General features: G+C 35.5%; 3 protein-coding genes across 3 annotated transcripts; 2 read left to right on the top strand and 1 right to left on the bottom strand.

Annotated features, from left to right (window-relative positions):
- The first annotated feature begins 970 nt into the window (after positions 1–970).
- LOC144467702 (uncharacterized) lies at positions 971–2861 on the top strand. Its single transcript, XM_078176618.1, has 3 exons — positions 971–1026; positions 1904–2122; positions 2504–2861. The coding sequence occupies exons 2-3, from the start codon at positions 1908–1910 to the stop codon at positions 2859–2861; spliced, it is 573 nt and encodes a 190-aa protein (XP_078032744.1). The 5' UTR covers positions 971–1026; positions 1904–1907.
- A 920-nt stretch (positions 2862–3781) lies between these two features.
- Dsk (Drosulfakinin) lies at positions 3782–5364 on the bottom strand. Its single transcript, XM_078176851.1, has 2 exons — positions 5237–5364; positions 3782–3992 (listed from the first exon to the last, which is right to left on the bottom strand). The coding sequence occupies exons 1-2, from the start codon at positions 5362–5364 to the stop codon at positions 3875–3877; spliced, it is 246 nt and encodes an 81-aa protein (XP_078032977.1). The 3' UTR covers positions 3782–3874.
- A 2140-nt stretch (positions 5365–7504) lies between these two features.
- On the top strand, positions 7505–10388 carry LOC144467873 (uncharacterized). The gene has a single exon (XM_078176859.1). It carries the CDS (start codon positions 7666–7668, stop codon positions 8719–8721), a length of 1056 nt encoding a protein of 351 aa, XP_078032985.1. The 5' UTR covers positions 7505–7665; the 3' UTR covers positions 8722–10388.
- The last annotated feature ends 2374 nt before the right edge of the window (positions 10389–12762 follow it).

Raw genomic sequence — 12762 nt, 5'->3', positions numbered from 1 at the left:
AATTGCTGCATGTGTAAATTATTACTTTCTCCGACACTCATTAAATTAAGGAGACTGCAATAAAATAATCGTCTCAGTTATTTTAACTATAATCATATATAATTAGTTTATAATGTAGTGAAATTATATATATTTATATTTGCGAAAGTTCCTTATACGAATTTGCGATTTCGAAAACAAATACTGAATTTAATGTAAAGGAGAAGAGTGAAAATAATAATAACTACCTCTTTGTAAAATATTGTAACAGGTCATTGTAGAGAAGGTACATGAATTCTTCCTTGACATTATATTTGCGACGTTTATCTGCCAGAATGTCCTGAAGCGGCAACTCTTCTTCCGTTCCACCAAATTCATCTTCCTCAATTGCTTCCGCTTCCTCTTCTTCTTCTTCATCATACGGTTCCATAGGTACAATCACTTTTCTACATTTTCGTGATATAATCTCTTTCAGCGACTCGTGCGCCATGCCGATTTATTATTTCACAAATTCGATATACTGGATAGAAATGCAAAAAATTATTCTAAATGTATCACGTTTTCAATAATGTTTCTTGTCAATAATATGCAATTATGCAGTGTTGATCGACTGTAATTAGTCGCGATTAAATGTAAACATGTGAAGTAATAAAAATGAATACCCCGTGAGACGTTATCGATAATGTTTTATGTTTAATGCTACGTTCAGAATGTTCTAGTTTTTAATTTTTTTTCCATCGTGCCGTTACGTCATTTTGAGAAGTATCACTGATTTATGTGTTGCCAATTAGTTTCGATTAGAAACAGAAGGAGGGAAAATGTCGGCACACAAGAAACCAACGATAAGTGTAAGTTTTTGTGATATTTGCTTTGTAATTTCGACGAGAAAATAAATCGAAGAAATTATACAATTGTATTATGCTTTCACCAAATTATAATTATATTACAGACTGTATTTCCATCTTGTCCGGATGAAGAAAAAACATTGGAACCAATTATTTTTCACGTTCCTGCTACGTACAATGAGAAAGTAAAAATTCATGATTGGTAAGTCTGTGGATAATAATATCTCTATCATAATAATTCAACAAAAATGAACTGTATAGATGTTCAGAATATTGTAGTTGTCATTAAATATTTAACTTATAGTATAATATATAATAATTTCATAACGTAAGCACATAACAGAAACAAATATAATCAAAGAAACTGTAATAAATAAAATTATAATATCTATGAAATATATTACAACGGATTTTTTTTAAATATCACCCTAAGCTATTGGAATACTTGTTCTTCGATTACTATTGTGCTTAAGGGGGGTGAAATTCTCGTCTTGTTTTGCGTAGCAACACTCGCTGATTAGTACACCCTGCAATGTGTTAACGTAGTAACCACTGTGCGTTAGAACCCATCTTTTTTCGAGGATACGCATTAATAAATAATCACTCGATAGTAAATAAGCAATACGCAAAGAAAGAAAAGTTCTTTTTAAGTTCTTTTCTTTGTGCACAACACTACACGTTAGCCATGCTTCCGTAAGTATACGTATATGAAACAAGTGGTGAAATAAATAATAACATATACAATATAATACAATAATCTAACTAATCGTTTATCACATTTCTCTCTTGATTATAAAATACATACGAACGATAATACCGTAGATTTCATTATAAAAATGATTTATTAATGTCTTATCTATAATTATTATAAATTATTATTTAAAGAAATTATTTTATTGAACACGACAATGGATATAGGCAAAACTTTGTCCTTAATACTAATACCATATAAAACATTTAGTAAATGTCGTAGCATAAAAACAGATGTAGAGCAAAATTGTTACTATCGTTTAATACGGCTAATTAATGTCATATTTTAAATTAAGAATTAAAAGAGTGCTAATACTACATTTTTGTAGGCAAATGCCCATGTTAGCAGAACCCAGGGACAACAAAAACATTTTTCCACCCGACGGAAGTCTTTACAAGTCATCGTATCTACGACTAGGCCCAGATGATTCGACCACCGGAATCTCGGAAACGCAAGCAATGATGTCCCAGATAGAACTGAAGCATCTCTATGCGCCTATTATTCCTCAACGAAGGCTACTCAATATGAAGGCACTCGCATCGGAGGTGTATGTATTGACGATCTATTTTACGTTCTATTAGGCTTGCGTTCAAATGCAGCTTATTTTATAACAGAGCGATATTAACGAGTCCGACAAAATTTCGACTCAACATCCAAGTTTTGGTTCGAATCACCGAGAGTCGCGCCTTCTCGAAATTTTGTTTCTTGGCTAACACGGTAAACCAGCAATGATTATGAAAACACCATTTTTGCACTAAAATACTAAAACAGTACTACAAGATTATAACTATAAACTATAACACTATAAAAAGAAAATAAAACCGTTGTGCGACTTTGTCGTTTTATAAGTCTTTTAGCATTCGAAGAGCTTGCACTTCTGGTAAATGCATAAAGATCTGCAGTTTAACAGCAATAATTTTTTCGATAGGACCGAGGAGAAGAAGCTTACGTCCGTTTCGGAAGCATTGTTTGATCCTGAAGCTGCGCGTACCATGGATTACAGGACGACGCAGGAACTTCACTATAGGCTACCTTACCCTGCGAAACGGAAGCCTCCGCCGCCACCGCCGCCGCCGGTCCCGTGGCTTTTAAATCGACGGACAATCGGTTATGCTCTTCAGGACTTGGAGAAACGGGACGGTTATTATACATTTTTGGACGACGACATGGAGCTCCATCATAAAATAGCGGACTTGAAATCGAAAAGAGGCAGATTGGGTGAATTCACTGCCGCGAATAGCTCACCCGAAGAGACCACTTGTCTCGTCGACACGGGACATGAATAATTACACGCTACTTTTCTTGGATATTTCAACGTTTTAGCTACCAGAAGCTTGACAATATGCTTTTTTAATAACAGCAAAGCTACAACTAAAATAAACAGAATAATTTCCTTCTAAACAATAATTTCGAACGGATCTTTGCAAATTATATTACTCCCGAGAACGTTTTGTAGTTATCGAACAATTTATCAAGGAGTCCGCAATTATTTCATTTTGTTTTCTAAAAGGAACATTAGCAACTACCGGTAGAGAAACTATTAACACTTATAAGACTACGAATTACCGAAGAAAATTGATCCAAGCATATCTGACTAGATGACATTTCGAAAATGTTATTCTGCTTGAACAATTAAACGTTGTGTGCGATTTAAAATACTCGGATTAAGAATAAAGTGATTAAAGAGAGAGGATTTAGCTTTATTTATTAGTAACTATAATAACGATACGTATATTATTGTCAATGGAAAATAATTTAGAAGCGTAGAACATCAAGTAAGATAACTTTGTTAAATATACAATTTATGACTTTTATAGAAGATTTATATCTCACGTATAACATTAAATCTTAATTTTTCTTATGATGATTTTATCGATTATAATTTATTTAGTTTGGATAAAAATTTGTTACATCAATTACGGGGAACAGTAACCAAATAAAAATTTCTTTTTTTATTTAATAATTCTGATCAGTTCAAAATAAACCGCCCGGTTTAAAGAATAAATAAATGAATGAATGATGTATTTAAAAAATGTTAATATTCCTACTTTAATAAACCAATCTACTCATTTTTACCATAAACGCATAAAATCTGGAGTTTAGCCACAAGATCGTGTGACATGATTCATATTTCAACATGTTAAACTAATTGTGAATGTAGCAAGGGATGAATTAACGAAATGCAAGTCTGGGATGTAAAATATATTTTGTCTAGAGTCTAAATAAAGTGACTCTTATAGCAACAACAGTGAAACATCACTACAGAATTGCATCTATAATCGGTAACTACCATAACTATTCATTCGTGACGCCTTCCGAATCGCATGTGACCATAATCATCGAATTGTTCCCGCTTTCCGAATCTCATGTGTCCGTAATCGTCGAACCCTTCGCCGAAAGAATTTTCCACGGTATATCTGTAAATAAATGGAATTCAGTCGAATAATATTATAAACACTGCCAGTAAAATCGATACAGTTACATGTGTCAAATTATTAAAAGTTAAATCGTGACACAGTACATCAAACACCATTACGCGTAAGCAACCCTTTCATTAGTAACCCATTTTAGTTTTCACTACTATTTTCAGAGAAGTGTTATAGCTGAAGAAAAGTGTACGATATGAAATGAACAATTCACTTATCAACAATATCAGCATCCATGCATTCGTGTATATGAAATTATGTGTAAAATAAAACTGTACTTTCTGTACCGATAACAGATTTTGCAGAAAATTTGTGTAGACGATAAAAAAAAGGGTTGACGCAAAAATAATAGAGCATTGTACTTGTATATGGATTAAAATGAATATCAACAATCGATTTCTCTAATCTCTATCTAGTCTTCGTTAATAAAGATAAATACTGATAAACAGTTTTATAAAATTCATTAATGATTAAATAAAAAACAGAAAAAAACACAGTTTCTACGTTACTATGCTAAATTATCGTCGACTGATTAAAATAATTAAAAGAAGAAATAAACTACTGAACATCTACGAAATCTCTCGAAATAAATGCAAAATTGTTTCGATTAAAATTTATTACGTTAGTTCAAAGTGTATTAGATTTTTCAAAATAATGATCCTGTGGCTGCAAGGTAGAACGCTGCAAGTCACGTATTTGCAATTCTAAAATATTGCCGCTTAATGTTCTGATCACTTCGTATTAGTAATGTTTCAAATTACATCATTTATTCGAGTCTGTAGAATTTGTTTTAACGACGCTTTTTCTAATAAATACGTAATTGCTGTATGCTAGGATGTAGTTGAATGAATGCATTAAATGATTACTTATTACAAATAGCCACAGAATTATTGAAACGAATTCACTTCGATTTGTAACAAATGACACAAATTATATTACAACGTTAATAATCGTAATCTGGGTTGTGACTTAAAAATGTAAATAACTAAATGAGAATTAGCGAAATCGTTAAAACATACTTTTATGCAATAATAAAATCAGAAAATATACAGTGAAAATGTATTAATTTTTTTTTTTACGTCAAAAGAATTTAATCGGAATGAGAATCTCAGCAGTGGCGTACATTATGAATAAAGTTAACAATCGTTTTACTGTAGAAGCACTAAGAACGAGGAAAAGAATAAGCAACAAAATAATATATTTAATAATGTAAACAGAATGCATTGCATAATTACCCTCGAATCAAAGGGCGACTTCGGAATTTCCGATAAATATTATTGGCGAGTTCGGGAGCAGCATCGCATTTTCCGGAACATAACCAGACGACTGCCATCATGCAAAACAATGCAAACGTTAAATTCATGTCTGAAAGATAAGAAAAACATTTTTGTTAATGATGAGGCTAATTAATTAAGACGTCGAATGAAAATGATTAGTATGACCATTTCTAAAAATAATTCGTATGAAACGTAAAATGTTTTCAAATAATAATCTACCGTACCATAACATAACGCACTATCTATCGGCAATTATATAATGATTTTTCAAAATTGATTCATAGTTAGGGATTTTTCAACCAATTTTTTAGCAACGACGAACAAGTTACACGAAATATTAATAATTTGTTTTATAATAATTATTAACTTCCATACAGCATCAATCAATGAGAAGCCTAATATCAAACTTTCGATGAATAATGTATAAATAATATTAACTGTTTGGCACGACAAAACTGCTGATAATTACACTTTCCGAATTAAAAATTTTGTTTCACGTGCGTAGTCTATTTATTTCCAACGTTGTATAATTTGCTATTTTATTTGAAGCGTTAATGACTACTTTACGAATAAATACACGTTCTGATTTCTCGTAATTGATCTGAGAAAAAATTCTCCTAGTACAGAGGATTAATTTGTCAACTAACGATCATTGTCCGAGAATAAAGAACCAATAAATAGAATATCGTTGTTCAATTAAAAACGGAACGAAACCACATAAAATACGGAGAGAACGCTGTTCACCTGTATGGTGGAGGATCTGAAATAGATGGAAGAATGCACCGTCCACAGTTTCGACATCGCTTTTTATACGTGAACTCGATCATCCCCGGAACCTCGGTGGAACGTTGAGCTCTTTGAATTTTAATTCACGTAGCTCCGGCTTGATAAACAATTTGCCACGCCGTAGACGCCTCCGCTGATGAATGCTCAATATTCCGCGGCGGTAATCGACGATTGGCAGCTCGAGTAACCGTATTACCTCGACTTATCTTCGCTTTTCTTTGTCTATCGTGACCACTTCGTAGACTTACAAGACGCCCCCGTTCAGGAATAACCGACCGCTACTTTCATGCGGATTACTTTTCAATCGATGAGCAAAAGCACCAATTATCCCCAAAAATATTTTGTAAAAAGTGGCAGCAGCAGAAGTTCGCTTATTATTTCAGTTAAGCATATTAACCCCTTGCACTACGACTCCTTTCAAGCTGCGTTGATTAGCAGTTATTTGTCCTTAATATTCTCCTTAATAGGACTAGATAATTTTTGTTTCTTTTATTGTCTTTATTCACTTCCGTTTCTAGACTTTAATAATAAAAGAATTCAATTTGATTTCGATTTCGAAGAAATGAATAATATCCATATTTAGCAGATGTTGCATGAAATCGAAAAGGAGAATAAAATTTGTTCAGTTGAGGCGTCGTAAGCGTGTAACGCAGCATATCGTATCGATGCTAATGGTATTAGTAGTATTTACAGGTGACTTTTATCGAAATCCATCTATCTAAAATCTAAACCATAGTTACGTGTGTACGCGAGCTCGCCGAATATCCAAAGTCGATTTTCCCGACAACGAAGCCTCAGGTGAAAAATTTGTATTCGTTATTTCCGATTTGCTTTTTTCATGTCGTTCGTACCATCGATACTGAAACGCGCTATATGATTTAATTACAAGACATGTTCTCCTATCTCATTGATTTTTTTAATTAAATGTCAACGATTGCATTTAATAAATTCGCAGTTTCTTTAAGTGATTTTATACACAACAGCACAATGTTTGCTGCGCTTGCGTTAAACGCAAAACTCGGAAAAATCCTCACGTGCGATTATATCGATTTTGCGACATGTTCTTTACTACAGCGAGTCTGACGAATGAATTTATTCGAAGAATATTTGAACATTTCAATAGCAATAGCGAATGAATTCTTTGCCTGCTTCGGTGCACGAAAAATCTAATCACGGAAACGCCATTTCTGCGCATCGCCGTATATTAATTTCACACGACGATGGACGCCGCATTCATTCAGAAGCTTTCGCAGCGTGCAGGCATAATTAATAATCTGTTTTTGCATTCATTGATCCGCTCGCGATCGCTATTCATATCGGCTAAGCGGGCGGTTTTTCACGGAGCTTCTCGCCTGGCACAGTCGTTGCAATCAATGCCGATGGAACTGCAATAGGTTACGCGACAAACCGAATTTAACGTTCGTACGGACGAGGTCACGGTCAGGGATTACGACAGTTCCCGCGATGGCTTCGGTCTTTGCAGTGCTTCGAAGGAATCCTATAAATCGTAGCGACGTTTCCTTCGAGAATTCAATTGGTCTGAGACGTTCGGTCGGTTCCTGTCGGATTCCGAAGTGAGCTGCCGGTGTCCGGCAGTTCGCATGTCGGAGCCACGGCTACCATCGCCGTTGGCAGCGATGACGGAGGACGTCGGCGCTATGCTGCAGAAAGGTTTAACCGAATGGTGGAACGAGGAAACCGAGTACGTTTTGCAGAGGATCGAGAGATGGGCGGCGTACGCGAGGGGCTATAACCGTTTGCGGTCGCAAAGGCTGTCCCGGGGGCGGATGACCATGCAGACCGGCCAGGAGCCGCGCTGGAGTATCTCCTCGAACAAGCTGATCATCGAAGACATGTCCTGGAGTCCACGGTTTCACACGTTCAAAAAGTCCCGGCGAAAGTCCCGACCGGAGGAGACCAAGATCAATTGCTGCGGCACGTTCAACTACCAATCGAACAGTCACCTGGACAGCAACTGTTTGGAGACGTACCGGTACGACCACAGCATCTACTTCAAGACGATCGGCGATATTAAGAACAGCAAGAAGGATCTCGCCGAGGAGACGAAGAACGAGCAGGAAGACAGGATCTCCGTCAGCAGCGAGGAGCTCGTAGAGTGGGACGTGAAGTCCGTGTCGGATTTCATAGCTAATCAGCTAATCGAAGATGGACTCACCAGCGAGAATATCAAGAACATCTTCGCTACCACGACAGCCTCCGTTCAAGAACAGGTCAATTTTGATTCGGTCACTTGGTCCAACGTCGATCTGACGAAGCTTGATTTGAACGACGATCCCGCCGTTGGTCATGGTCCTGTGGTCGACGAAGAGAATAATTTAACGATCCTCGAGGCCAACGAAGAGAGTAATAATAACAGCACGGAGGGCACGAAATTCGTTGAAAACGCGAATCTCAAGAACCAACAGCCACTTTTGGGCTACATTACCAAGGACGAGGACGCTGCTGAAGAGACGCGCAAGAACGACGAAGCCAAGAATCGTCTCGACAGTTGGCGAACTCGAAGAGCGTCCAGAAAAGTGAAACAGTCCCCGATCATGGGCGACAACGACGTAATTTGGCCAAGTGTCTTGTTGAATTACACAAAGAACGTAGATAACATCAGTTCACCGCATCATTATTGGCAAGTGACAAAGTGAATTACCATATCCACGTCCTAGAGATGGTATCATTATCGAGAGTATTGATAGCCCCGAAGATAAGCAGATCTCGAAATTCTATGCGGTCCACGGTAACGATTTTGGCTTGAGCGAAACTGTACAACGCGTGACTTCTAAAACAAATGTAACATTGTTTTCGTTGCGATGCAACGTAATCTCGTTGAAGAAATATCTGTCATTCTCGATGACAAGCTACTCGATACTTTATTAAAGATAGATGCACCTTTATTCACGCTCGAAGGGGCGGGTTTCCTCGACAAAAATATAGCCGGGCGTGCTCGAGATCAATTCAAATTTTATTCGTTAATTTTTATCGATGTACTTTTTTTCAAATACTCTGTCTATAGACACATCAGTTTTTTCTGTAGACCTAACGAATCAGAGACTGTATAGTGAAATAACAATATTTGTTGACAGTATAGGTAACGAAACGTTTGCGTGATTTTGATTGGCAAACCGTCATGCACACGGTACACATTTCTGAAACATAATTTTATTTAACGAAGTTCGTGAATTTCACTGATATAAAAATTGTCCTTCTTAAGTTCGAACTTGACTTTGTTTTAGAAACGTTCATTTGCGAAACAGTTAAACGTAGAAAAAGAAATAAGCGATAATTGCAAGGATATAAGTTTAGAGTGTTAGGAGGATGTGGTGGAACTTCCTGTATAACATCCTGTATCTTATTACCTGTTTGACCACCAACTTGAGGTTGCGTTTTATCGTGCAACATGTTTAGTAAATGCAGCGAAAAGATTTTTACGAAAATCGAATGAAATTGCGTTTTGTCTATCGCGGATCAATCACGTTACTTTATTTCAGTAGCATTTAAATAAATACATGTACATTTAAACAATTCTTCATCATTGATTACAGATGGATGTACTGTACCGAAACTTCAAACTGTTTCGATATTATTCGTTTATTAATCCTTTGCAATCGAAGAGCGGCTCTAAGCTGACATTTGTAACCATCAGCTGTTGTAACCGAGATAATTATGTAACTGTTGCATAAATCACATAATGCAATTTCGTACGTATAAAGCGCATTAAAGTTATATAGAATACAAACATTATAGTCGAAGAAACTGTTTTCGACTTCCAGGTAAAATGTCCCCGTCTGCAAAGGGTTTACAAAATCTTTCAACGTTTCTAAATGCACTTGCTACTGCATTTTCTAGCTGAAACTGATGAACAAAGAAAGCACGCAGTTGTAACCATAGATAAATACAAATAAGAAAAACATTAAATGTACCAATTAAATATGTAAAACCTTGTACTGGTATCAATTTTGTACACTGAGTTTGTGAACTAATACAAAAGATTTCATTTAAGATAATCCTGAACGAGAAACCACACGAAACATTTCCGGTATCTGCACACTTATAGGTCCGATTTATTTACAGAATTAAATAGGTGTAACGCAAATGATAGTTTCACAAAGAAAAGCAGCAATTAGAATGTTGCGCACACACGCGCGCGCGCGCATACACGATTACCAATTCTTTTGTATTTTATTGTTTAATTTTATTCTTCAGTTACAATAAACAATTTTGTATGAGAATAATGTAAAGTTACAACAATTCTTGTAATATATATGCTTCAATAAATTTGACGAAGGGTGGATATCCTGCCCCCTATTACTTACTTTTTATTCATATTTTCCTATCGGAACTGTTTAATTTTTACTTAATATACTTCCCTTACAGAGGCGATTGCTAATTTATATTCAGCTATTACAACAATCAGTCATTACAACATTATAAATAAATACAAAATAAATAGATATGAAGGTATGAATGTCATTTTATTCAGATTATATTAATAATTTCTTGAAACATAGTACAAGAGATATGAAAACAAAAACAACGGCTTTGATGCATTTATAAGAGAAAGGATAGATTGTATACAAAACAGTAGTAGCATTTAAGAAATTTGAAACTGTTGTATTACCTTCTACACATTAAAGCTATTGAAACCAGAAAAAAATGTGTATGTATCTCCGGCATATTGCAATTAATGCGAAGAATTTTTATGTTGTTCTAAAGTCTGCAGTCTACTAATTAAACAGCTCCGTTAAGTAATTTTCTGTAAGTTCATGGAACAAACACGACTCGTTTGTAATCAAACGGTTAAGCGCATATTATTTCTAACAAAAGACTACCAACAGCCTATTTACTGATCAATCTAATTTTTCAAAATTGAACATAAAATTTCACGTTGTGGTCAATGCGAGGTAGCCACAGGATCAAGGTGTCCAATGCGCATGCACTTTCTAGTGCAGCAATCTATACGCAACAGCACGTAAGCTCGTGCAAACTTGCTGCAAATCGATTGTCATCACACTTGGGAGTAAATTGTGGCGATATTCGAAAATATAATCGAGAGGATCAGAGATCTGTAAGACATGTCTTTTTCATCTATTTTCATAGCTTCTTTCAAACATTTCAGTATCTCATCAGGAGCCGGGAAACATAATAATAAAGTAAATCGAGTAAAACCTCGATTATCAGAGTTTCGGATGTCTAATTTGCTGTTAAGCCAACACGTGTAACATAGTATAAATAAGAATTGAGCAAAATTTTATTGAAACGACGAATAAGCGATAAGGATAGAAGGGATGAAATCTCATTCGTCGTTATCCAATAAATATTCAATAGAAGAACAATTTATCTACATAATTTAAATTAATTTTATTGTTGCCAATAAAGAATAATTGTTATTCGAATAAAATATTCTACTAAAAAGAATTCATTTGAATAATTATTCTAGATTTATATTTATTCGAAACAATTCGAATAATATACTCTACAATAACTCAATAATAATACTTAATTCTGGTACAAATGTAAAATAATCCAAGAGTAACGGTATTTATTATAAAATGATATACATATATATGTATATATGCAATGTTAGATTAAATCTTTATGCTTATATATATATTTTATAACTGTTTTATTATTCGGTCATTCATATTGTTCTCAGTAATTTGAATAATTTAGACTCTACTCTAATTCCAGATGATCATGAGATACACTTGAAAGTTTCAACAGTATTAACTGTAGGTATAATCGAAAGGTCATTTGGAATCGATCGTTCCGAGAATAGAACTGATCGAACAGTAAAAAAATAGCAAGAATTTTCAGAGATTGACCGCGATGACCTGCATGAAGAGTCACCTTCGACACATTGATTCGAGTAACCCTAAATTCAGGGGGTGACAATATCTGTCACCGAACAATTGATATTGTACGCGCGGCTACGAAACGTCTTAAAATAGCAGTTCCGAATTTTTTGAGCGCTCGTGGATTGCGAATATCCAGAAGTGCAACACCGTCGAAATACTACGCCTCCTCGAGGTGGTACAAACGGAGAACACCTCGTCGGATATCGTCACAACTCGTAATTATCAATGATTAAGTAAGTGGTCAGTGTTTAGTGACAGTGCTGCAAAAACCAATTCCGTTTTAACCATACAATTCATACTCCAGGACCCTCCGATCGCATCCCTTGCTCAATATGGTCATTGACCTGAGATCAGCCAATCATTGTACGGGGTCAGTGCACCGACATCATGAATCATGGCCGACATGTCCGAGCAAAAAATGTACTCTCGACTAAATTCGGGTCGACTAACTAAATAAAGGTCGCGTTCTGTGATTTGTTCATTAGTTCGAGCACGACCCGAAACTGTCGTCACTGTTTTAACTCGTAAACGAAATCGCGGATTGCATTTTCCTCGTCATTGAATAATTCGTGATCAGTGTGGAATAATAGTGAAGTGAAAGTGAACGTTAGTGTAATCTGTGCCGTTTTACGTACGTGGATTACAACTTCTGGATTACAACATTTACAACTGAATGGGTAAGTTTTTTATTAATAATATTTGTGAAATTTTTGGAATTAATAGGAAATTCATGAAATCCTTGTTTGTTACTCGAACGCAGAGTGGCTTCATTCGGTTGGTTCGCGCGCGTAGCATCAGGTTGAATCGTGCGCGCGCACCTATCTTTTTTCA

This window comes from Augochlora pura, chromosome 3 (assembly GCF_028453695.1).
Source record: "Augochlora pura isolate Apur16 chromosome 3, APUR_v2.2.1, whole genome shotgun sequence".
Lineage (NCBI taxonomy): Eukaryota > Metazoa > Arthropoda > Insecta > Hymenoptera > Halictidae > Augochlora > Augochlora pura.
Note: the sequence above shows the minus strand (reverse complement) of the source record. Positions and strands in the feature narration are given on the sequence as shown.

Bases quoted from the DNA above. Each gene is read 5' to 3' on its own strand.
- Dsk (XM_078176851.1), bottom strand. From the start codon at position 5,364: ATGAATTTAACGTTTGCATTGTTTTGCATGATGGCAGTCGTCTGGTTA. The intron at 3,993-5,236 runs GTAATTATGCAA...ATTTATTTACAG, and splicing joins AGTCGCCCTTTGATTCGAGG to ATATACCGTGGAAAATTCTT.
- LOC144467702 (XM_078176618.1), top strand. From the start codon at position 1,908: ATGCCCATGTTAGCAGAACCCAGGGACAACAAAAACATTTTTCCACCC. The intron at 2,123-2,503 runs GTATGTATTGAC...TTTTTTCGATAG, and splicing joins AAGGCACTCGCATCGGAGGT to GACCGAGGAGAAGAAGCTTA.
- LOC144467873 (XM_078176859.1), top strand. From the start codon at position 7,666: ATGTCGGAGCCACGGCTACCATCGCCGTTGGCAGCGATGACGGAGGAC.